At 41.4% G+C, this 26550-nt stretch overlaps 1 protein-coding gene across 1 annotated transcript in view; it reads right to left on the reverse strand.

Moving 5' to 3' along the window:
• The window catches only part of PLEKHB1 (pleckstrin homology domain containing B1), a 569304-nt gene extending 546962 nt beyond the window's left edge, over positions 1–22342 (reverse strand). The window contains exon 1 of the mRNA XM_086933840.1: positions 22216–22342. Within this exon, the coding sequence (XP_086789966.1) occupies positions 22216–22252 (37 nt within the window). The 5' untranslated portion in view covers positions 22253–22342. The remainder of the gene's footprint in view (positions 1–22215) is intronic.
• Positions 22343–26550: the final 4208 nt, after the last annotated feature.

Here is a 26550-nt window from a genome sequence, read left to right on the forward strand (position 1 = left end):
AGATTTGACACAAAGTTTTCTGGCACTCCGAGCACTAATAAGGCGTTTCCCCAGTGTGTGTTGTATCATGTTTAGTGAGATTGAATTAACGAGGCGAGAGTACCGCCGAAATACACGGTGCTCCCACTCCACTAAACACCAAATGACAACACTTCGGTCTTTGTGTGCATGTTATAGGGTAATAGGGCTGAAACCTCTAGAATGATATCTATGTTTATAAGTTTCTCCTTTATAAACCATGCCTGGTTTTCTGGAAAATGGCTATGAGTTGGAACTGATGTTTGATTGGATTGTAATCTCTTTTCTTTGCACAATTCCGCCTGGATCTTGAACCCAGTGCGTGTCGGATATTGCAACGCTCTGATGTGTACACTTTGTTGAAAAAATACTTCTGATAGTACAGATTTCTCATCAAATTTAGCAGGCCAGAGCCTACAATGGCATGCAGAATACAATTTTAAACCCTCTGCACCATCTTAAACGAAAGCATGGACATAGACCTAAATATCACCAGTCACTGAACCTGCACTATATTCCAAAGAACAACCTGAAATCTGGTGATATAAATCGGATAGTGTATGCCAAGAATAACTGAAATACCATACGGTGAAAAAAAAACAGTTTTGGAATTCTCTGTATCCAAAACAGAAGAATATACTTAATATTAGAATGCATAAAAAAGTAAAAACAAACCTATTTAGAGAAACTTTCCTAATCACCTAGAAAACCTCTGGGATTACCTCCGAACAGTGTGTATTCTTTCATGTTGAATGAGATAGGGCATGTTATTGCAGCTTTTCTGGCATTTCAAGCACCGATAAGGCTCTACTCCAGGGTGCATTTTCTCATGTCGAATGAGATTGGATTTCAAACTGAAACATTTCTGGCACTAAAAGCACTGATAAGGCTTTTCTCCAGCATGTGTTCTCTCATGTTGGCTGAGAATGTATTTGAGAGTGTTATTTTTCTGGCACTCCAAGCACTGATGAGGCGTTTCTCCAGTGTGTGTTATCTCATGTTGAGTCAGTCTGAATTTATGACTGAAACTTTTCTGGCACTCCGAGCATTGATAAGGCTTTTGTCCAGTGTGTGTTCTTTCATGTTGAATGAGACTGACTTTGTGACTGAAGCTTTTCTTGCATTCAGAGCACTGATAAGGTTTTTGACCAGTGTGTGTTCTCTCATGATGAGTGAGATTGAATTTTGAGTGAAACTTTTCGGGCACTCAGACCACTGATAAGGCTTTCTCCCGGTGTGGATTTGCTCATGGCGAGTGAGATTAGCTCTTTGAATAACGTTTTTCTGGCATTCTGAGTATTCATAAGGTTTTTGTCCAGTGTGGGTTCGCACATGGCTAGTAAGACTGGCTTTGTGACTGAAGCTTTTCTGGCATTCAGAGCACTGATAAGGCCTTTCTTCAGTGTGGATCCGCACATGGACAATGCAATAGGCTTTCTTTCTGAAGCTTTGTACACATTCAGAACACAGATAAGGCTTTTCACCAGTGTGCGTTCTCTCATAATCAGTGCAATTGGATCCATTTCTGAAGCTTTTTCAGGCTTGCAGGGCACTGATAAGGTGTTTGCTCATAGCAAGTGAGATTAGCTCTTTGAATAAAGTTTTTCTGGCATTCTGAGCATTGATAAGGTTTTTGTCCAGTGTGGGTTCGCACATGGTGAGTAAAACTGGCTTTGTGACTGAAGCTTTTCTGGCATTCAGAGAACTGATAAGGCCTTTCTCCAGTGTGGATCCACTCATGGACAATGAGATAGGCTTTCTTTCTGAAGCTTTGTTCACATTCAGAACACAGATAAGGCTTTTCACCAGTGTGTATTCTCACATGATCAGTGAAATTAGATTTGACACTGAAAGTTTTCTGTCACTCCGAGCACTAATAAGGCTTTTCACCAGTGTGTGTTATTCACATTCAGAACACAGATAAGGCTTTTTACCAGTGTGTATTCTCACATGATAAGGGAAATTTGATTTGACACTGAAAGTTTTCTGGCACTCCGAGCACTAATAAGGCTTTTCCCCAGTGTGTGTTGTATCATGTTTAGTGAGATTGAATTAACGAGGCAAGAGTACAGCCGAAATATGACGGTGCTCCCACTCCACTAAACACCAAATGACAACACTTCGGTCTTTGTGTGCATGTTATAGGGTAATTGGACTGAAACCTATAGAATGATATCTATGTTTATAAGTTTCTCCTTTATAGGCTATGCCTGGTTTTCTGGAAAATGGCTATGAGTTGGAACTGATGTTTCATTGGATTGTAATCTCTTTTCTTTGCACAAACCGCCTGGATCTTGAACCCAGTGTGTGTCGGATATTGCAACGCTCTGATGTGTACACTTTGTTGAAAAAATACTTCCGATAGTACAGATTTCTCATCAAATTTAGCAGGCCAGAGCCTACAATGGCATGCAGAATACAATTTTAAATCCTCTGCTCGGATAGTGTATGCCAAGAATAACTGAAATACCATACGGTAAAAAAAAAAAAACAGTTTTGGATTTCTCTGTATCCAAAACAGAAGAATATACCTAATATTAAAATGCATAAAAAAGTAAAAACAAACCTATTTAGAGAAACTTTCCTAATCCCCTAGAAAACTTCTGGGATTACCTCCAAACAGTGTGTATTCTTTCCTGTTGAATGAGATTGGGCATGTTATTGCAGCTTTTCTTGCATTCCAAGCACCGATAAGGCTCTACTCCAGGGTGCATTTTCTCATGTCGAATGAGATTGGATTTCAAACTGAAACATTTATGGCACTAAAATCACTGATAAGGCTTTTCTCCAGTATGTGTTCTCTCATGTTGACTGAGAATGTATTTGAGAGCGTTAGTTTTCTGGCACTCCAAGCACTGATAAGGCGTTTCTTCAGTGTGTGTTATCTCATGTTGAGTGAGTCTGAATTTATGACTGAAACTTTTCTGGCACTCCGAGCATTGATAAGGCTTTTGTCCAGTGTGTGTTCTTTCATGTTGAATGAGAATGACTTTGTGACTAAAGCTTTTCTTGCATTCAGAGCACCGATAAGGCGTTTCTCCAGTGTGTGTTCTCTCATGATGAGTGAGATTGAATTTTGAATGAAACTTTTCCGGCACTCCGACCACTGATAAGGCTTTTTTCCTGTGTGGATTTGCTCATGGCGAGTGAGATAACCTCTTTGAATAAAGTTTTTCTGGCATTCTGAGTATTCATAAGGTTTTTGTCCAGTGTGGGTTCGCACATGGCTAGTAAGACTGGCTTTGTGACTGAAGCTTTTCTGGCATTCAGAGCACTGATAAGGCCTTTCTTCAGTGTGGATCCGCTCATGGACAATGCAATAGGCTTTCTTTCTGAAGCTTTGTTCGCATTCAGAACACAGATAAGGCTTTTTACCAGTGTGTATTCTCACATGATCAGTGAAATTAGATTTGACACTGAAAGTTTTCTGGCACTCCGAGCACTAATAAGGCTTTTCCCCAGTGTGTGTTGTATCAAGTTTAGTGAGATTGAATTAATGACTAAAACTTTTCTGGCACTCTGAGCACTGATAAGATTTTTGTCCAGTGTGGGTTCGCACATGACGAGTTAGACAGACTTTGTGACTGAAGCTTTTCTGGCATACAGAGCACTGCTACAGCTTTTCTCCAGTATGGATCCAGTCATGGACAGTAAGAAGGGTTTTCTTTCTGAAGCATTGTTCACATTCAGAACACAAATAAGGCTTTTCACCAGTGTGTGTTCTCTCATAATCAGTGAAAGTGTCTCTATTTCTGAAGCTTTTTCAGGCTTGCAGGGCACTGATAAGCTTTTTCCTTAGTGTCGTTCGTTTCTCTTTTGGAGAGTGAGACAAGCATTTTGACCGAAGCTTATTTGGCAGGCAGAGCACTGGTAAAGATATTCCCCAGTGTTGATTCTCTCATGTTGAGTGAGACAGGATTGAAGACTTAAGTTGTTCTCATATTCAATGCACTTAGAAGATTTTGTTCTGGGATGAATGTCTTCACATTGGTTTTTATCTTGCGTATTCGTCATGTTAAGTCAGAAATTTAACCCAGTGTCAGGACTATTCCGATAATGTTCACAATTGATCTCTCACATAGAATGTACGCAATGTTCTTAACACTTCTGTCTGGAGCTCATATATTGTTATCTCAATAAGCAGCTTAGCTTAGTCATCCTTAAAATCTTCCTGGAGCATTACTATTGCACCTTGGCCGACGTCTCGGACAGGTTACAGTCTCATACATTCTATAGGTGAGTTCTCATTGGCAGTTACTCATTTTGTGAGTCAAGCATTTCCCACATTAATTTAGGAGTTTTATAAAACAGCAATAAGATGTTAGTCTGGTGTTTAGTGTTTGCAAGTGCTTTTGTATACAAGTTATGGCAACACAAGATATCACTAAGGATTGCCATTAGCAAAATAAACCGATCCTTTTAACTTTTCTTTTCCTTGCCATTGGTATTGAGCACTGTGGCTACTGTGACACGTTGTCCATTTGCTTTTTTGAGACAATCAACATTTATGGTTCATTTATACCACAGCAGTGTTATGTGTCTCAAATGAGTGCCAAAGTTTTAAATTAGTTTGATAAATAGGGATGGCAGCATTATCTTCTCTATATTAGACTCTATATTAGATATGGCACTGTAGTTTATTGTTTATTTATTTTATAATTTGAAATGTCTCAAAAATGTTAGATTCCTTAAAACATTGAGTAGTAGGATTAGAATAGCATATTTGAGCATTATCATAATGACAATAATTCAAGAAAACCTGAAGAAAGTGGGTTTTAAGGGCTTCCAAAAAGTGTACAGACTATGTTGAGTTCAGATATACAGAGGTAGGTGAAGACATGTGGATGTTGCAAGAAAGACAGATTTAAGCCAGGGTGGTTTTAAAGTTTATTACTTTTAGCAGAGAGTATCGTTGGCTTATAATTCCTATTTGAGTGTGTTTACTTTCTTGAAATCCAGGAAAGACATTTAACAATGACTTTCGTTAACACTGTGTTTATTCTCTCTTGTCTTTTATTAATCTGATAACTAAAGTTTGTTCTCTCACTTTCATAGTTCTAACAATAGCATTTAAGCAAGGATATGTTCTAGCTTGTGGTCAGCTTCTCTAGTACCTTTCTTCAGATTGCATTAACAGCAATACGTAAATAATGAAATATCTTCTGGTAGTGAAAATGTGTTTGCAATTAGTGCTTACACTGGACCTACATTTGGGTTTGATTTACATTTAAGAAGCTATTCAATTTTGATAACAGTCCATACTTTGCCACCCTGCAGCAGTTGTCAGCATCCAGCAATTAGTACGAAAGCGCTACCAATGACGGCACTGGGCCTTTGTGGGAAATACGTTTTGCCCAGCCCTGCAGTGCTGTTCAAAAGAGCAGCGGTCAAGCGTGCCAAGCTCTCTCGGCCAGGGCGGTGGACGCAGTTGTCCAGAGCGCACACTCACAATAGACTCACTCACTCAGAGTGACTGACTGGACTCTGGAGTCAAGATCACCACCACCAACAAGGCAAGTCCCACTCCCGAGACCTCCGACCGGGCCGGCCTGGGGCGTGACTTCTGTGTCAATCACTCAGAGTCACTCTACTCTCAAGAGATCTCTGGTGGTCTGGTGTGACCCTGTGCTGCTGTGGCCCTTCTAGACGTGTCGGCCCAGCTGCAGCGAGTAGAAGAAAGCCCTAATTAAAGTGCATTTTTTTAAGTTTACCTTTACAGCAACTTTGTGAGTGGCCTCTTTGACATCTATCTGAGATCGGGGATTCTTGCGCATTATAAACCCACAATTAATTAATTAATTAGTGTTTGCAAATGGGCCTTTTTGCAGACAGCGCCACATTCCGAAACACTGTGCAAAGTTTGTAAATTAAGAACTCCTTGTTGTCCTCTTGAAGCATTCTTCCTAAAGTCTTGAGTGCCACATTTAACGCTCCTAGCAGGTTAACATCTTTCATCCAGGACTTTGGACTATCAGGCAGCGTGGCCTTCAATCGACAAAGTTCTCAACCTTGTAAACCATTGTTTTTTGTGGTAGTACTGGGTATTGTTTACTGCAGTAGTACTGGCTGTGTCCTGTATCTTGATAAGTCTTATGTGGACTCCCCATCCCATCAGAGGGCCATCATTAAAACTGTCAGTCTTTTTTGGTCAGTCTTCCAGATATGGATTGATAGTTATATTTTCTTATGCTAGGCTACCTAAGAATGTACGGGACTCATTGTTGCTACATTCTGCAATGAAAGAAACGCCCAAAGCAAAGGCACATAGCCATTCCTGAATAAAATCTCAAAATGAAGAGTTAACAAAGAAAATGTCAGGATCCTAGCCAATCTCCAGATGTACCCCACCTTGAGTGCAAGTGGCTTGATATTCTCAATGGATTGCCAGGATATATGTTTCCAAGCACCACCTACAGTACAAAACTAGATCTATAGAGTTTATGCTAGGCAGGAACACTACGTATTCAAAATTCTACCTTTCCTTGTAAATCCACCCTCTTACATGTTTGTTTTTCCACTACCCCCTGGACTGTCTTGCAAAGTGCACTGCTCTATAATAAAAATTGTCTTGCCAAAACTATACAATTATAGGCAAAGGACAGAAGGGACAACTTCAAAACTTGAAATTGTGACTTTAAAATTCACCCAGTTAGTGGATGTTGTTGCATCGAATTTCCTGCATGTTATGGCAGTTGAGTGGATATGCTACTTAAATGAAAAAAACTGGGACTAGAGAAAACATGTATCCCTCCAGCAAATATATTATCCTCCAGATTTGCATTACCATTATTATTATCACCTGAGATTTAGGGGCATTTGTGCAAGGAAAAGGAGTATTTTGGATGTTAAATGAGATGTTTGTTTTTTACAAGTGTTATATCATGCATTTTGAACCAATGCACGATGATGCATAAAGCACAATCATATACGAGATGCATGGAATTCATTTTATTTCTTTATTCGGATACAGATATATATCCATAAAAGTAGAGACAGGCGACAACATATACAATGAGAGTTACCAGCAACAAAGGGGACATAAAAAAAATCCAATTAAAAACTGGTCTTCCAGCAATACAATGTGCATAAAAGAAAACATGATAAAAAAGAAAAAATCATCAAAGTGTTAATTTACCATAAGTTGAAATTAATGGTTAATAAACAGGATAAGGTGAGAAAAATTCACGGGGGCACATAGACTTGTGAGTACCGACTGCCGCTTTCAGAAAAGAGCCCCTCCAGAAAATTAGCTCCCCGTCTTCCAGAGCAATGACCTACCCATAAGCGGCCTTATAGACAATCACAAGATTTGTATTAAAATAAGGTATCAGAACCCTTTTAGTAAAAATCAAATAATAGCTACAGAAGAATAAAAAATGCAGCATAGATTGTTTATGTTGACTGTTGCAAGGACATGGCAAATGATCAAGATTGGAATTATATCCTGCTGGAAAACAAAGCATAAATTTCATAGTGTCGATCCTTAGACGAAAAAGTAGTCCCCTGATGGGTTTTAAAAGATAGTCAGACGGGGCATTGGAAATGTTCTCAATGCGCATGCATCTAGCAACAGACGAATGCATGGAATTCTAAAGTGGTGATGCTGAATGGGCTAACTCTGAACTGTTTCCAGCGTGCCAAGTATTCAATCAAAATGTTATACTCTTACTAAAAAGGAATGTGATTTGGCCTTAACAACTCCCAGAGTCAAAAACAAACTTTCATATGCTTTATTTTGGTTGTACTTTCCATGCTTAAGGTAGGATTCATTTTGTATACTGTATTGGCTCAATAAAAAGTGCATTAGAATCCATTATATAGGGCTGTTGATTATAGGGCTGTTGATTATTGTAGGATAATGATGTAGAAAATGTTATTTTTGCATCTTGGGAGTGACATTTTATTGGGATTAACAGGACTTGTACTGTAAAATGCATATAGACCTCTGTGCCCACTATAATTAATTGGAGCAACATGCAACAACCACAAAACACCACTCATTGTAATGCAGCGAGCACATATTTTGGGATCCTTTATACAACCCATTCCTTCGATTTCTAATGACCAGAGAAGACGAGAAATCAGGCTTGCCGTACAAACTGTTCGTTGTACATCTATTAATAATATAGATGTTTTGGTGAAATATTGAAAGATGAATTCACTTCCTTCCCAATGCACCATACCAAATGTACAGCACTAATTAATTCTGTATTGGGACCATATTTCAAAGAGGAATTGATTAAAGAAATCAGAACATCATGTGATGAGCTCGCTGATCCGGACAGTGAGAATTCCAACATGGCAGCTGTTTTTTCACACACAGGCAGTGAGGGAGGTGCTCTAGTCAATGAGACGCACAATGGAGGCATCTCCGGAAGTGAAGCGTATAGAAAAGAACCACCAGAGGATAACAAGGTGGCTCAGTGTTTAAAGCACGGAGACTACAAAGGGCAACTACGCAACGAACCCCACAGAGCTAGACCGAGGAGACTGGAGACGACGAGGAGAAGAAGACTAGTGCACCGACCACACCGGAGAAACCCTTGGGTCAGGAGAAGCACCAAGACAATGACCAACGTTTACAGAGCACTGTGCGAGAGACTGGTACTCCCCAGGGAATAAAGGCAGCTGGTTCTACCTTTGCCACGACCCAGGAGAGTTGTGGTTGCAGGCAAGGACCACTGGCACGTTTATTTTCATTTAAAGGGTGGTGGTCCGGAGCACGAGGCGCACCCAGCTAAACACTAATCCCTCACTTAGGCACTACACAATTAGGGATACAGGTGAAGGTGTGCACAACCCCAACCCCTTTTCCCAATATGAAAAGAGCCAGTAGCCTGAAATTAATAGGACCCACGCAAGGACACATCACCATACTCTTTATTCAGCAAAAAAGCTTAACAAATTCGTAAGCACCATCCTTAGCACGGTAGAATTTGATCAGGACTGTTCCAAAGATACAGCAAATCAGTCCTAAACTTGCTTGAAACTTGTAATCTTTGAGATTGGAATGTTATTGGCACAGGCACAGATGGGGCAAGAGTCATGTGTGAGAAGCACCACTTAACATTCACGTTGCAATAAGGAGCATGGCTAGCAATATAGAACTCATGATCAGAGATCCGTACACTAGTCCCAGGCTGACTATAAAGATTTGTACCTTACATTGAACGGATGCATGCCCCTGAAATTAATATCTGAAAGAGACTATTAGTTATAGATTCCAACGTCCCTACACAAGGCTGTTTATAAACCCTATCTTAGAAGTGCTAACGAAATAAACACAGTTGAAACCCTATGTTGGGCTTGAGAAGGTCTGAGGAAGAAGACAGGGACCCCACTGCTCTACGCACCCTCCACACTGCTGGCGTTCCACCCACACTTCCCCTTCCTACATGACAATGGCTCAATCAGACGTCCCCGCAATATGGGCATGTATACATCAGGCGACCTATATCCACAAGGCACATTTTTGGAATTGCCAACATGTCAGGGAAACACAGAGTTACCAATCCTGGACATACTCCTATATTATCAATTCCGGGTCACCTGCAAAACATTACATCTCACTTTTCCAACCTCTCCAGCTATTATGAAACCACTAGAACACTTATTAACCACACCGACCTCTCGTAAACTGATAACCAGGCTATATACTCACACAAAAACAAATACTCCATGGGTTGACCCGTAGGCTCTGGAGCAGTGGAGGAATGACTTGGAAGATCTGCCTACAGATGTACAATGGGTGTTTTGTTGTTCATAACTAAGATATTTATCCCCTAACTACCGGCTGAGACGAATATGTGATGTAACAATGAGATCAAAATGATCGCGGTATGTCACATAGCAGTCCTTACAACGCAAGTCGTTACACCGACTTGCCCTGGAGGGCGCAGGACTTAGAAATAGTAAGATTTACTATTCCAACACCAGTCTACGTACAGTAGGGAAGGTGTTGGAAAAGTAAATCTTACTATTCCTTAGGTTATAGCGCCATCCAGCGCAAGTCGATGTAACGACTTGCGTTACAACGGCTGCGTTGCAAATGCATTGCGTTGTAATTACCGCGATGTAAAGGAGGTTTCCTGCTGAGACGTATAAATTTTTTATTTCTACACCGGTACTATCGCACCCCCTTAAAGTTATATAAACTGAAGCTGCACCTGGATTTGCGTTGCTGGAAGTGCAAACGTGAATCCGCCACCTTTTTACACATTGCGTGGGATTGCCCAGTTATATCCAGATTCTGCAAGGAGGTATATGACACCATACAGGCTGTCACTGGACTGTAGCTGGTCTGTTCCCCATTGGTTGCATTTCTGGGGTACGTGGGGGAGAGCCCACCTGAGTCACACCGTCTGACAGCTGAGATGCTGTTGCTCGCAAAGCGTTGACTAGCTATGGATTGGGGAGCCCAGAGGAACCTCCAGTCTCTGAGTGGATCAGAGACATAGTTTATTGCCAAGAGCAGTTGGCAGCATTTTGGGAACTCATGCCAATAGCATCTTGCCCGAAAGATATTTGGGAACCCTTCACGATTTGGCTCAGGGAAAGTGAATTGTTCTTCCCTGACGACTCTAGACCAGATGCAGCTGTAACCCCCTTAAAAACACCCCAATAGTAGCATTAATGCCTAACACTGCACAACCTACCCTCCCAGATAGGATGACAGCACCCACTGTATTGTGCGTCTTGATCGTGTATTGACGATCCCTCTTTCCATGACTCAGATGCCTTAGTGCCCCTAGACCTGCTCTGATCACATGTATCGTCATAAAGTCTATATAATCATTATTTTGTTGATTCCTCAAATGTATATGGAATTGCATTTTATCCTTGCAGTATGTACCTGTGTAATGTAATTGAAGTTTACAAATTATTGTTAATATACTTCCTATGTTCGATGTCCAATTTACAATCTGTTGTGCAATGTGTGTACATGGATTGGTTCTGCTATATCAACTAAAACTTTTTCAGGGTGTATCGAATATAATGCTTTTCCTTCTAATGAAAAATTATGTGTAGCTCAATATCTAAAGGTGCATGAAGAATGCACCATTCCTATAAGACCTAGGGGTTGTACAAGAGAGTAATTGCTTTCAAAAGCCTTTTAAGCCTGTTACATCAGCCACAATTGCTAGATGGCAGAGTATTGATACTAATGTGTTTGGTGCTCATTCTGTTAGAGGCGCAAAGGCGTCTAAGTCATATATGTTGTGTTCCCATATTCCAGATATAATAAAGTCAGCTTATTGGTCTTCTGAAACTACTTTTAAACAGTTTTATGATAAACTAGTGGGCGATATTACTTCTGTGGTTTTTGATGAGCGTTAAACTAGCAATCATCTGAGCCTACGGTCCTGTAATAGAATAACAAATTTGCTAGCATTTGCACCACAAATTTTCAATTCGATTTAGGGCATGAATCTTGGCGCAAATGCTAGCAAATTTTCTATCTTCATGACTGCTCGGGCCATTGTATGGACTAGTGCTCCCCAGAGCTGCTGCCTGGGCAGTCAGTAGGACCAAAGGTATTATGATTGAGAATGCTTTGTCTTCCTTTTTTTTTATTGAACCAGGTCATACAGGAGTAATATTAAACAATGCACAAAGAATAATCTCGACACAGCGAACAAGCAAAGTATATAAAAAAAAGACAAAAAAAAAAAGACAAAATAGACTTAAGACAGTCAGTTAAATAACAGAGGAAAAATAACATTATCAGGGTTAACAAATTAAATACAATACAGCGGCACCTGTAAAAAGCAAAATAATACCTCATCTAGGGTTACCATTAATATGAGCTGACCTAATGCCGGCTTTCCAGTTAGAGACTGTGAGCCAAATCGCCTCACCCTTTTTTTTTAACTTTTGGGGCCCTAGTAGCATAAATAGCTGTTTCAAATATTAAACCGCCAGAAACGAGCCAACCACATCTGAAAGCTGGGTGGATCAACGTCCTTCCATCGAGCTGACAAAATAATTCTAAGAACAGCTGTATCGATAAAGACCGACCTCTGTTCTCTCCTGGTAAGCTTAAGTGAACAATCAAACCCAAGTACAAAGAGGGTCTCGGACTCAGGAATTTCATGCCCAAATATTTCTTCCCAAAATTTGGCTATCATGCTCTTGATGGAGACGAGCTCACTGCAGCATATGAATTAATGTGGCAGGTCCCTGCTGGCATCTGGGACATAGGTCGTTCTCCCTTTTCCCCCAGGAATATAATTTAGCTGGGGAATAGTAAAGATTAAATATAGTTTTAAAGAGCTGTGCCTTAAGATTGCTTGCCATGAGAAGGTTGTGTGACAGATCTAAACATCTATCAATGTCGACGTTGGGATTCCCTAATTTAACCGCCCAGCTTGTTTCTATTTTTTCTAAATCATCCTGACTTCTAGTCAGCAACATATTATATATAACACCAATTCTGATGGTTAGCCTACTCAAGTCTTCAATGATTTCTATTCTAGATAAAGAAATAGTTGATTATTTCGCTTTAAGTTTAGCATATACCTGTACAAATTTCAGATAATCTCCGTTAGATAGTTGATATTTCTCTTTTACGTCTGAGAAAGTAGTTGCAAAGCCCCTCACCAAGAGATCATTCACTGTCCTAATTCTGTCCGCTTCCCATTTCCTAGAGATGACATCATACTCTAAGCCCAATGTTGCTGTTGAGTGCCAGAGGGGTGTATATCCATTTATTTTCCCAATGAGCATATGTTTAGAGGCATTAGTCCAGACCTTCCATGCTTTGCCTTCCAATGAGTTTCGTTTTGCAGTTGGGTCGGGAGTGGTGTGTGCACACTTGTTACTTTAACTATGCATAGGAAGGTTGGGCATTTTGCTGGCTGGTCCAACTAATGCGCCGATGCCGCCAGGTGGTCAGTGGGACCAAGAGTATCCTGGTTGGGAATGCTGTGTCTGCCAATGAGTTTCACTTTGTTAAACAAACGGTTGGCTTAGGTGTGCTGTGTGCACATTGGTGGCTTTACCTGTGTATAGGGAGGTCGGGCATCTTTTTGCCTTTTGCCAGGAGAATGTTGATCCAACAAATGTTCCAGTGCCGCCTGGAGCTGATGTGATGGACACTAGTGTAACAACGTATATATCGCTAAGAAGGGAGAAGGTGAAGGAATTACTCTGTGGTGGTGTCCGTTAGGAACCAGTTTCGGGGTGCAAGGGGCACAGTCCAAATGTCTGACTTCTGCTGGGAGTGCATTGTTTTGTTGCTACTAAGATGCCCTCTGGGTGAATTAGCTGTATTTTTTTTTTTTACAGGCACTTTTTATATGATTGTTCACCATCACTACATCAGTTGTATTTCGCCTTTTAAATCAATCATGATTCTTTACGTAGCACCCATGCAGTAACTATGCTATTCACCAGTATAAAATTAGGTACTATTATACTAGCAGCACGGTTGATTTCAATCTAACATGGCGCTGATATCAACCGTCACCTCTATTTGTAGGCATGTGTGCGCTAATTATTCCATGTTACATCGGGTCGGCATATTATTGTTTACTTTTTAACCTAAACTCGAAGGGCTTACCAATACTCTGGGTCAAACTTCGTCCTTTATCCCGAACGACTTTAATTTTGGGACAACCGACATTTTTTCGGCTCTAGATAAATAATTTCTCTTTATTTTTGTATTGTTCTCGGACAATTCCGCCGTGATGGTCGTTTGGTTGCTTTACGTTATCGCAGACCAGTTTCCATGTTTGACTCCGTTCCAACTTTAAATAATATGTAGTGATTCGATAATCAAAAATTTTTTTTTCAAATATTCGGGCGGAGGTCAAGGATTTAACCTAACTGAGCAGAACTAATTTCTTAGGCAGTCAAGTATGGCGCCGTTGCGCAACTATACTTTTTCCTCAGATGTCCTGCCAGGATTAGAACAGGGAACATGTGACCCAACAGGTGACCTGCCATTGACAGGTTAAATCGCCATTGTGGTCTCAACATGGCGTCTGGCGTCCCGATTCGAAGGACAACACCGGCTACATATAGCCTTCAGGTAAGAGCTGCCGTTATGCTCCGAGTGTTTCGCCCACGCTGGGTTTTCCGAGCACTATTTTCTGTTGATACAAGGGAGTTACACCCCCCGATAGGTCTTGCCGTATGCGCTCCCTGGGCTTCATTCACGTTTATATGCCCGCGCATTTTACTTTGCCTACACTGGAGAGTAATGCTCTCCAAATAGGGCTTGCCACACCTCCCCCCCTTTTTTTTTCCTCTCGATATCACTGTGAATTTGGGCACAAACTTACCACTACGAGGGAACCGGATTAGGCCTTTCAATAGTTCAGTTTTTTTAGGCTCTGCTTTTAACTTTGCTTTATTATACATTTCGGGAAATTCATTACCAAAAATAGATTTACTTATGCGTGCTTAACAATAACACGGATAATATCATAGGTTTAACGATCTGTCTTATATTCATCTCTATACATTTATATTGATTCATACATGGTCTGTTTACTTTAGAACGAGGTTCCTGGGCAGCTTATTAAGGCCTGCCTATTACCTTTGGGGCACCACCATTGGATCACGCACTGAAAACTACCTTTCTATGTGAGTCATTTTACTTATGGGTAATTTTCTTTTTAGACTTAGAGATGTTATTTATGTTACTGTTTTGACTTACAACATACTATATGTTTTTACTTGGGTGCAGAACATCTTGATATATATCTTTACATTTGATGATTGAAGCAACTTTATGCAAAACAGAATATACTTCTTCTTTCATCATCTATACATCCTCTTGGTCAGTATACACATCTTCTATGTACACTGTATTTTTATCTTATGGTTACTCAATTAGGTCTATTTAACCTGATTGGTTTGTTATCCCCTTTATTACATTTAGGTTGGTGCCTTGATACTCACTATACCGGTATATACCAATATCTGGTGACACACCCCATTGACTACAAACCAAATCCTTTTGGTGAGGAGGCTTTACATTGTTCTTCCTTATTTTTATGGGGGACCCTTATGTCTAATGCGCCGGCTCGCCTTATTCCCTTGGTACATATGTTAAGTGTAACTTATGGGCCTCCATGGTATGGTATCAAACTGGGGGATATCCACTCTTATGTTGGGTTAGCTCTATTTTTCTAATAACCCTGTAGTTTACTTTAGGTGTCATGTTAAACTTTATCATAGTAACAATTTTATGGTGCCAAAATAAATGTTTCCTACATATATATTAGTTTCACTGGTACTCATATCTTCCCTAATTTTGGCATTTTTATAGTTGTTTATTTGATTCATCTGAAGTCCAATCCAACGTCACATTGCCTTGCAGTCTCTGGATTTTTCAAATCAGACCATTACTCTTTACTCTGGTGAGACTTACCTTTTATTCAAACTATTCTGTATGTATTTTTGTATAGGTATGAACTTATACTTAGGTAGTACTAAGTCATTCAAATGCCAGTCATTTCTGCTCTTTCTGAAGTTTGAGGTGCTTATTGCTTGGTCTGCTGTGGTGATCCTCTTGTTGAGTTCCGTTTTGCAGTTGGGTCAGGAGTGGTGTGGGCACACTTGTTACTTTTCCTATGCATAGGGAGGTTGGGCATTTTGCTGGCTGGGGCTGGTCCAACTAATGCGCCGATTCCGCCAGGTGGTCAGTGGGACCAAGAATATCCTGGTTGGGAATGCTGTGTCTGCCAATGAACGGCGCCATCCGCTCCTAGGGGCGTGGCACCCTTAGTGGCATCCGGGGCGGGAGCCAGCAGAGCCGTCCTCGAGGCAGAAACAGGACAGGGAAGAGCCAGCAAGATAGAAGGGAGGCATGACTACGTGAGCCTACCATGTGAGCCCAACATCATCAGGAAGGCAGGGTCGACCTTCCCTCCCCCGAGGGTAAAAAAGCCTCGGGGGAGGCCGAACTAATCCTCTTTGTCCTCTTCCAACAGCTCCGGGGACAGCAGACCAGCAAGAATTACGGTGGAAGCGAGGTCGCTGCACATGGAGGAAAGGAGAGGGCCTCACAGCGTAGTCTTTAGGTGAGTGTTATTATATGTCTGTGTGCTTGATTACGAAGAATGCTCACCGAACACCAGTATATGTTCAGTAGTGCGAGATTCTTTAGCCCTAATCGATTCTTTTGTTTTTCTTCACTTCGAGGACATGCTTCGCAGAAAGGAATGCAGTCATGGAGAGTTCTGCCAACATGCCCGGAGAGCAGTAGCCTAGCCCAGTAATATGGCCAGCGAACTTCGGAAGATGTCCACAGCGTGGACAGCAATGGCGGAAGCCTCATGGCTCGGCACAAAGGGTATGAAAACTGCAAGCTGGCACTTCTTGCCCTGGTTTAAACACATGGATCGTTACAGTTAAATAAATACATACATTTAAACTTAGTAGGTGCTTAGCTTTCCTGGTTAAACCCGTTTCCTGAGCACGAAACGGAGAGCACGCGAAGGTGCAGGACGGAGGCGCTTTAGGATTGCAAAATAGTGGTGTCGCTTGTGGCTGGTTTGAGCATGGGTTGGTCGTAGTGAATTGGCCCCTGACGCTTTGCTACCTTAACTTTACGGCCAGGCAGAGGGGGCGAGTCACGAATTCCGGATAGATCGGACATTCCTATCAAGGTATTCCTCTAGATCTTTTGACTTCACTTCCCTATGTGGCTGAAATCATATTTCGTGGCATGAGGTCAACTAATTTGTGGTAAAGTGTTTTGTGCACTCCACTTTTAAACAGGAAAAATTGGCATACACGCAACGCAACTGTCTCATTTTTATACTTATGAGTCCCCATTAGGTGGTTCAACATGAATCCAGGGCCTGTTTAGTAAATGCTACAAGTGGGCTGCAGCAATCATTGTGTCACTCCCTGAAGTGGCATAGTAAAACATATCTCCAGCCTGCACAGCAATCTGTTGCGCATTTTAACCTGCTATTTATCACCAGCAAAATAAAACTTTTGCCTCCTATACATGTTCCTTTTAACGCCTTTAAGTCACCCATAAGGCAGGCCTTTACCACTAATAGCGGTACAAAAGAGGGTGGTGATGGCCCTTACCACTAATAGGGAAGGGGGCTTGGTATTTCAAACGTAGGTCATATGTGACTATGTTTTATTGTTTTATATGTCCTAAGAGTGAAGAGCACCCAAGTCGCGTTTATCACTGTTTCATGGCTCGTTTCCCAATAGACTAGCACTAGGTTATCTTAGTCTACTTAATAACTGATAACCTCATCTTGGAAAGAGATAGATCATTTGTTTTCCACTCTTTTGAGTTGTATTGTAAACTGCCTTTTAATAGTTAATTGAGAATTTAAGTTACAATTCTGAAAGCGTAACATTTAGAAAGTTGGAATTTTTCTGCCTAATCAAATGTGCCTTTCTGGAAGTGTCCACGTCACATGACCGTGGATGGTTTTCTTGTGGAATTCCTTTCACACTCACTTGCTCACTCATTCGAAGAACCAAACAAGTGAAATTTGACAATTAATGAAGAACCAATTACATTCAATTAAAAAGCAGATATATTTGGTATGTCAGGACTGTCCCTTCTTTAATGCAATCCCTACACTAGGAGGATCAACATTGCCAGACAATATATGTTTGCTCCTAGTATATATTCTGGACGTGTGATGTTCATTTTAAGTTTCTCTCATAACTTTGGAATTTGGCTCAAAAAGCATAATATGTTGGAACCTTGCATAGCTATGTCATTATCATGAATATTTTGTGTTAATTTGCCATTTTATCTGAGCAGTCTGTGAATGTGTACAAATATAGCCTGTAAAACAGTGTTCCAGTTTATAGGTCATTTTAATGCGTTCACATTTCCCATTGTGAGGGTATGAAGTTTGAATTCATTTTATATATGGAGACGTCTTTAGCGTGACCGCCTGTAGTTACTTTAAGGGTCATATTGTACATATTACTGCAATATTTCATTAGCTAAGATTAGGCTCCGTCAGCCGCGGTGAATACTTCGTATTGTCTATTCTCTGCATAATATTTCCTCGGGCTTCGCTTTGTCAGGCATCATATTTACAATGGGTGAAGTAGCCTTCAAGAACATAGAATCACCACGCTGCTTCACAGGCTGGCAATCGTCCATATGTATTTTATTCAGAGGATCATTGATGCCAGGTAGCTTGTCAAGGAATGCATGTCACTACAAGTAATTCCAATCAGCCGAGAAGTTAATTTATTAACTGTCTACCATCTACGGTAGGAAGGTCAGCCACAGGTCAGTTGGATAGAAAGGGTTGAAAAGCAGCAAGTGAGGAAAGCCACCATGGAAATGAAGGGAGGATTCCAAGGTGCCAGAGGTGGGTTTTCCTGGGTTAGTCCCATTCAGCTCACTACGGTGCAGTTGTCGTGATCAGGCCTCAACATAAGCATCATGATAGATGGTGGGTTACCGATGGGGGGCCCAGTGTGCCACCCGCTGTGAATTGACAGGCAGTGGTAAGAGTGGCGGCTGATCCGCAGGCACTAGAGTTCCCGGTCATACATGAACAGGGGAGCGGTGCTGAGGTGGCACCCAGCAGTGAAGTCTGTTAGGTCGAGGGGAGGGCGAATGCGCCAGTAGGCTACTCGCCCTGTGGCGGGGTCCCAGGCAAGAAAAGGGTGTGGACTTCCTTTTTGGTATGGACTGGCTGCCCATGGAAAGGCAAGCAGTCATTGTGGGGCTCTGGGCTGGCGGGAGAGGGGGGACTGACCTGCTGGTGGTCCTGAGCACTCCTGCCCTACCCAAGATGCCGTGTATGTTTATAAACATTGGAGGGGGTATACCCCGGTATGGTTGTCACAAATAGTGGCAGATTATTTACCTGCGGCTCTGTTGACTGGAGGGCGGTCAACTTAAGGAGAGCAGGCTATCTTGGTTGTGGCCTGCTGGCACAGCGCGAAGGACAAGCAAAAGGCCCCTTGGAGAGCGGGGCGTAAATATAATGGCAATATATAACTTTGAGATTATTTGAATGTTGTTGTTGTTGATAAGCAAGTATTTTAAAGATTTACCTTAATCAAGATGAATGAAGGATTAATGACACTGCTTGAGGTTTTAATAAAAGACTACGCGGTGAACGACAACAACCTGCTTCTTGTCTTTTATTGGGGGGAGGGCGACTTGCACCCGGTAGGCACACTATGAGTTTCACTTTGTTTAACAAATGGTTGGCTTAGATGTGCTGTGTGCACATTGGTGGCTTTACCTTTGTATAGGGAGGTTGGGCATCTTTCTGCCTTTTGCCAGGAGAATGTTGATCCAACAAATGTTCCAGTGCCGCCTGGAGCTGATGGCATGGACACTAGTGTAACAACGTATATATCGCTAAGAAGGGAGAAGGTGGAGGAATTACTCTGTGGTGGTGTCCATTAGGAACCAGTTTGGGGCACAGTGATGTTCTCCACTGGGACATAGTCCAAATGGCTGACTTCTGCTGGGAGTGCATTGTTTTGTTGCTACTAAAATGTCCTCTGGGTGAATTAGCTGCATTTAGGTCAGGAGGGAGTGCACACCCACCAGTAATCTAAACGCACTGTGGACAAAAATGCGGTAAAACCAAAGATTATGGATATGTTTAAGATACATGCTGTTGAACTAATATTGGTCTAAACTGACTCTGATGTGTGTTACGGGTCCTGTCTTGAGGTGAAGGGGGGATGGCTGATAGCCTCTGCCATCTAGCCCTCCCTCAGCGTTGCTCACATCATAGTGTCTTCATTTCCTCGGAGGCCTGAGATATGTCTTTATCGTGGGCGGCTCTCCCTGGTAATTTGCCATCTGTCTGGTGATTTCCTGATATGCTACATTGTAAAGAAATAAGACAATGTGCATGATGATTATACATTTTGACAACTGTTAGAAAAGGAGTTTATGCCAAGCTGTTCAAGATGTTAAGAATTGCAATGTTGTCATGATGTCAAAGTCTGCAAGATGCGTTATCAGGTATCACTTTTATATTGTTTTAATGTTTACCATATCTTATTCCTCACATTATTAAGTGTGTACCAAAGGTATTGGGAGCAAGTAAAACTGTCAATCCTTTTACCCGTTACTTCAGAGATTTAAGGCTGGTGTAATAAAATAAGCTACGGCTGCCTAACACCAAACGGTGTTCATGTCTTCTTATGTGTGCATAAAATATCTGAGTGTATTATTAAAGAGGGCAGGGCGGCTGCGCGGCAGCCGCATGCTGGTGACAGAACCGCTCCGTCACCAGCCGCGGTTGGGCTGTGCTCGTGACGGAGCGGTTCCGTCACGGCCCCGCCGGGCCATGACGGAACCGCTCCGTCATCAGCTCAGCCCAACCGCAGCTGATGACGGAGCGGTTCCGTCATCAGCATTGAAGTAGTTAATGAAGTTGGTAGAGAAGACTGATCAAGTAAAAGATGAGCTTCTAAAAGGCAAAACACTTCCGAAATCTAAACTCTAACATCATAAATGTACTTTTACAATGAAAAACATCTGGCTTTGTGACGGACTGATATTCACAATAGGTAACTTAACATTCATAAATCCATTTACCCCTGAATACTACTAATGTACATTAGAATATTATTGAGCAGGAACACATCTCACAGGACATATTGAGAGTGAGCGGTTCAATGTGTGGTTTACCTTGAAAGTTTGGGTAACCCACAAATGTGTCAGCTTGTTAACATTCAAAAACCTCCCCCTGATTTTTCAACATGCTAGAAATACTTAGATATTTAAACCAGTCAAGGCTGGTGTAAATCCCTTTCTGAACATAAGGTGAAAATCTCCACAAGTACCAATGGATGGAAAATGAAAAACATTGGCAACTGTATAACGGCACTGCTTTTCTACAACTAAAAAATTCAAACACACAAGAAGGTCACAGAACTTTCCCAGGAATATGCCAAAGATTTGTGAATTTCAAAAAACGTGAAAGTGTTTTCAAATCAGAAAAGATATTTCCAAACCTATTTTTACCTTTTTTTGTTAAATCAGGCATGCAGTGTTTATATGGTACTGCAGATCTTCGCTCTAGCCTCATGCTAATCTACGCTATGGTCTATATCAGGGGGTCACCAACCATTTCTGAGCTACTTATTTTGTATGAAAACTCTCTGGAGCTACTAATATTATTTGAGGCGTACTAGACCACATCAGAGAAAATTACATTAATGACCATCCTATGCAAGGTTGCCAGCAGCGTTCACATCAGTGCATCAAGAACAGTTGCTAGCAGTAATGGGAAAATGCCTCTACATTGGTAATACATAACAGCCATAGGTGCAATGCCCTGCCACCAAGTAAATATTATTAGTAAAACATCTTCCCAACACCATTTGATTTTTCTCATTCAAATATGAGCTTTGAATATATTTTGGAAATTCAACAATTTCCTCCACACATGAACTTATGAGTTCTGAAAATGCACACATTTTGGTCTCAAATACATGCTTTTCAATTTTGTTATACATACATTAATTCAACTAAGCACAAGCTTCCAATTTAGTTGACTAGGCTGCACACATGAGATCTACTTGCAGGTACGTGGAGAGCTACCAGTAGCTCACGAGCTACTCGTTGGAAAAGCCTGCTCAATATGAGTGTTTTACCTTATGACAGTTGTTACCTTTTCACGAACTGCTTTTCAGTCCCATGCAATTGTGTTTGCAGCTCAAAACCTCAAAGTCTTACTCATCAGTTTAGTGTTTCTATCTTTTATACTATGTTGTTGCTCTTAACGCAAAAAGTGTATTCAAACAATATACCGTAGCTCTACACACAACAAATCATAGCGCTCTCTCACCCTCACCTGCTTCTTGGTACTGTGCAGTGCACCTGTACATAACTCAGCACTCTTCGGAGAGCCGAAAACACGTCATTAAACACCCACAACCGAGGGGTGCCTCCAACTACATACAGCGGACATGTAGGCAATCTTGGCATTGAATTCAAACACGATAACAGATAGCGCAGCAAAGAGCCACATTATTGGAAGGGCGCAGTAAAAAAAGCTAATAACATGGTACAGCACTGTAAAACCTGATAGAAGTCACAAATAAATGCAATTTGTTTCTGTATGTGTTTAAACAAGTTAGCAAGCATAAAACAACTCTAGATTGAGGTGGCAGGGTTATTTTCGAGCCATGATTTCACCAGAACCATCTATTTCTACCTGCACTGATATCTATTTATGCAATCACATCGCCAATGTCACTTCTACTTACTCTGTCTCCAGAGCCATCCACTCTTCAACAGGGCCATGTCCTCCCAGAGGCAATCCGAAATCCAAATCTATGAAGCTAGAAGTGAAAACATTAGTGTTAAATACAGAACGGCTGTAAGCAAGCAAACATCTCCAGCCACTGGTCTGAGCTTCTCTTCTGTCTCCCTGCCCTGCTCAACCCAAGAATAAGCCTTTGTTTCTTGCAACCAGCCCCCACCTCTGCTGTTCGTGTATGTGAACAAGGGGCATTGTGTAAGCCATCCAGCAGCCAAAGAAGGAATTTCTGTCAACATGAAACACAGTTAGGGCATTATCCTGAGATACCACTGCTGTTACCTATTACTTTAAGAGTGAACTGCAGTCTACAGCAGTAATACGTATAAGCAAAACAAGTTTTTATTTCAAATCCTGTTGCATTCCTGCAGAGAGAGAGAGAGCTTTCAAAGGGGTTCACTGGGGTAGGTCATTTGGCAAACAAGCCTAAATCGCACCAGCTTCATGTCAACAGTGAATGTTTCATTTGGCAAGGGCGAGAGTTATAGTTACTTGAGCTCACCATGACTGGTGCATTTCAGTGTTTTTCTGTTAATTTATGTTAAAATAAATTGAATACTTTCACCTAACTATAACATAACTTTAACCTTTGTTTTTTCAGTGAATTTCTAAGTATTTTTTCTTCAGTGTAAAGTAAGATATTATTACAATACGTAACTATACCAACCCCTTGCTCCGTACGGCCTAAGGCAGTGTGCAGTTGAGCACAAGCCCAAACCCCTTCAGCCCTGCATAGCGTGGTGTTGACGACCAATACCCAGCACAGGCGGCTCCCCACCTGCCGCGCAGGCCTTCGGCTGTGCACAGCGTGGGTTTGACACATAGCCAACTGCCCATTATGAGGCCAACCTACCGTAGACAATCATGACCCCATCTTTAAAAAAAAAGTTTTCCCAACCTGTGGGACTCATACGGGAGCCTGCACAGGCCCGGTGCTTCCACAAGACACTTGTTAGCCCCAGCGTCCTATAATGATGGTTGCAACATTTCTCTTCATTTTGAAACCAGTGAAACAGAGCACTAGCTCCCGCTGGATTCGCAAGAGCCTCTCACAGATGAAGGAAAGGCGATGGGAAAAAGGACCCTCTGTACCAATCAGATCGCTCCATCATTTGAAGTTGTGTGCTCGTGGGACAAATGTGGGTGACCAGAGTATCCAATTGTGCATATATCTATACATTTTGGACTTTAATTTCTCACTAACGACTGAATGGATTTCAACACCAAATCACAAACCGCACACTTTCAAGGTAAAGAACTAGCTTTCTGCTAAATTTGGTGTAATTCCGTTTAGCTGTTCGTGCTCTTTCGGTGTCATATACATATATATATCAAATGTACGCTACTCCACTCTATGCCACTCCACTTTGCCACACTCCACTGCATGCCACTTCACTATATGCTATTCCAGTGTATGCCACTCCACTCAATGGCACTCCACTCTACGCCGCTCGACTACAAGCGATTCCACTGTATGCCATTCCATGCTATTCTACTGTACGCCACTCTATTCTATGCTATTCCACTGTACTCTACAACACACTATTCGACTTTACGCAACGCCACTGTCTGCCACTCCACTCTATACTACAACATGCCACTTCACTCCACTCCAAAACATGCCACTTTACGTTATTAGACTGTATGCCACTACACTCCATTTCACTATAAACAAATCTAGTCTATGCCACTCCACGCTAACTATTCCACTGTATGCATCTCCCCTCTACACCACTTCACTCTAATGTACGCTATTTCACTATATGCCAGTTCACTCTACACCATGCTATACTAGTGTACGCCACCCTAGTCTACCCCATGACACTCTACACCATGTCACTGTATGCCACAACACTCTAACCCATGACTCTATTATACAACATGACACTGTACGACACTGCACTCTATGCCCCTCCAGTATTTGCTACTGCATTCTATCTGCTCTGCTCCACGAGTGATCAGTCTTGCACTGTGAGCACAAAATAGAATATTTGTATTTCTTCTGATGAAGTGTGAACAAAACATTCTTTATTTTCTCCAGTTCAAATTTCCTATCAATACAAACCACTTGTAGCCGCTTTAGGCCAACACCTGTTTCGTAGAGGCAAATCTGTCTCCTATACATCTTCAGGGCTAAAGTAACATAATACTAACAATCACCAGTATCCCATAGTGAGAAAGTTGGAAATTTAGATTCTCCGAAAACATAATCATTCACCATACATAGTTCATTATCCTACAGGAGTTGTATTAGACCAAGTCCACATATTTATGGATTCATAGTTCAACATACATCAGAGTGTTGTAAGACACGGTCAGCATAAGTGAGAGTTTGGTAGACTGGAGGGTCGTGGACTGGAGAACGGTGTTGTAGAGCAGAGTACAAACAATAAAAGGTAACCAGAGTAGATATGTCTGCATAGGTCCACCCATATTTTGATAGATTCTCAAAACGATCCTTGATGTGCTCCAAATAGTGCAGCAAGGGTGGCCTCCTAATACACTTATAAGATTATGGAACGAAGTCCCAATGAGTGAACAGTCTTACACTGTGAGCACAAATGAGGAATATTCATATTTCATTTGAAGTGTAAACAAAATCGTCTTTATTTTCTTTAGTTCGCATTCCTCGACATTACAAACCACTTGTAGTCACTTTCAGCCAACACGTGTTTTGTAGAGTCCAATCAACCTTCTATACTTCTTCTGAGCTAAAGTATAATAAAAACACGAGTAACTCAGTTGCATAGTTCTAACCATCTTCGCTATACCATAGTGAGAAACATGGAAATGTAGAATTGTTTAAAAACATAATCACCCACCATACATAGTTCATTACTCTAAAAGAGGGGAATTAGATCAAATCTACATATTTATGAATTCATAGTTCATAACTCACCCGGCTACCACGCACAGTTTTCTCATAAATTATGTCATAAGTGTTGCTATGATTTAATGTGATATAAGTGATGTAAAATGAAAGGGAATAAGCTGTGCATGGGGAAGGTGCGAGTTACAGTCATGTAATTTATGAATTCATAGTTCATAACTCACCCGGCTACCCCGCACAGTTTTCTTATAAATTATGTCATAAGTGTTGCTATGATTTAATGTGATATAAGTAATGTAATATGAAAGGGAATAAGCTGTGCATGGGGAAGGTGCGATTACAGTCATGTAATCTGGCTAGCAAGTTCACTACACTGTACAAATTATAGATTTACATTAGAAGTATAATTAATCCACAACCTTTGTTTTTTGTAATTGAATTTCAATGTCATTTCTTTTTTCAAAAATGTATTTCAAATCGTAGAGTGGAGTGTTGTCGAATGGAGTATCTTCGAGTAGAGTGTCGTAGAGTACAGTAGAGGAATGTGTCACACAGTGTCAGAGTGTGGTGTTGCAGAGCAGAATATCATAGAGTGTCGTACAGTGGAGGGGAGTATAGTGGAGTGTCATAGAGGGTTGTTGTGTAGCGTGCAGTGGAGTGAAGTTGAGTGGTGTGAAGTAGAGTACTCTGGAGTGGCAGTAGAGTAGAGTGAAGTGGCATGTCGCAGTGTGGAGTATTGTAGAGTGGAGAGGCATCTCATTGAGTGGACAGTTGTGTCATAGAGGCGATCGGTGTGTCAAAAATTAGAGTGGCGATTTGTAGAGTGGGGTGGCATGTCGTAGAGTGGAGGAGCAAATGTGGATAGCAAGGACCCCCTGGGTAGTAGCAATCTATAGGATTAATTTCAAGGAACATAGTCCTTCCTCGATCTACCGACCAGCATCCGTGACATTTTCATCATTGATATTAAAAATATCTGTAGTGTCCCGTCATCTTAGTAATAAAATTATGTACCATTGGAATAATAATTGAATAATATTCGATTCGGAAATTAATAGCACACGCTATATTATTAGTGCGTTTTTTTCCGATATCATCCGCCTATGTCCACATACATTCCTAACGTGGCATTACCACTGCAATGTTTTACCAACTATAAGAGAAACTTAAACTAAAGATACTGGTATTTAAACACATAAGCTGCTCTTTCCCTAAGCGCCATTTTGAAACAGGATTGATCCCTTGGAAATGTAGTCCTACTTCCTTTCGACTACCAGTACACCCCGTGATCGTTTCGCGCGCCAATCACTTCCTTTAAATATGGAAGCCTCTCAACGCTAGATACATTGTATCACACAGGAGGACGGGCCCCCACACGCCGGAAGACGAAGAAGACGAAGCAGCTACATCGTGCTGTCCGCAAACACTGAGCCACACTAAGGTAAAGCCCTG

The sequence above is a fragment of the Lissotriton vulgaris genome, chromosome 8, assembly GCF_964263255.1.
Source record: "Lissotriton vulgaris chromosome 8, aLisVul1.2, whole genome shotgun sequence".
Classification (NCBI taxonomy): domain Eukaryota; kingdom Metazoa; phylum Chordata; class Amphibia; order Caudata; family Salamandridae; genus Lissotriton; species Lissotriton vulgaris.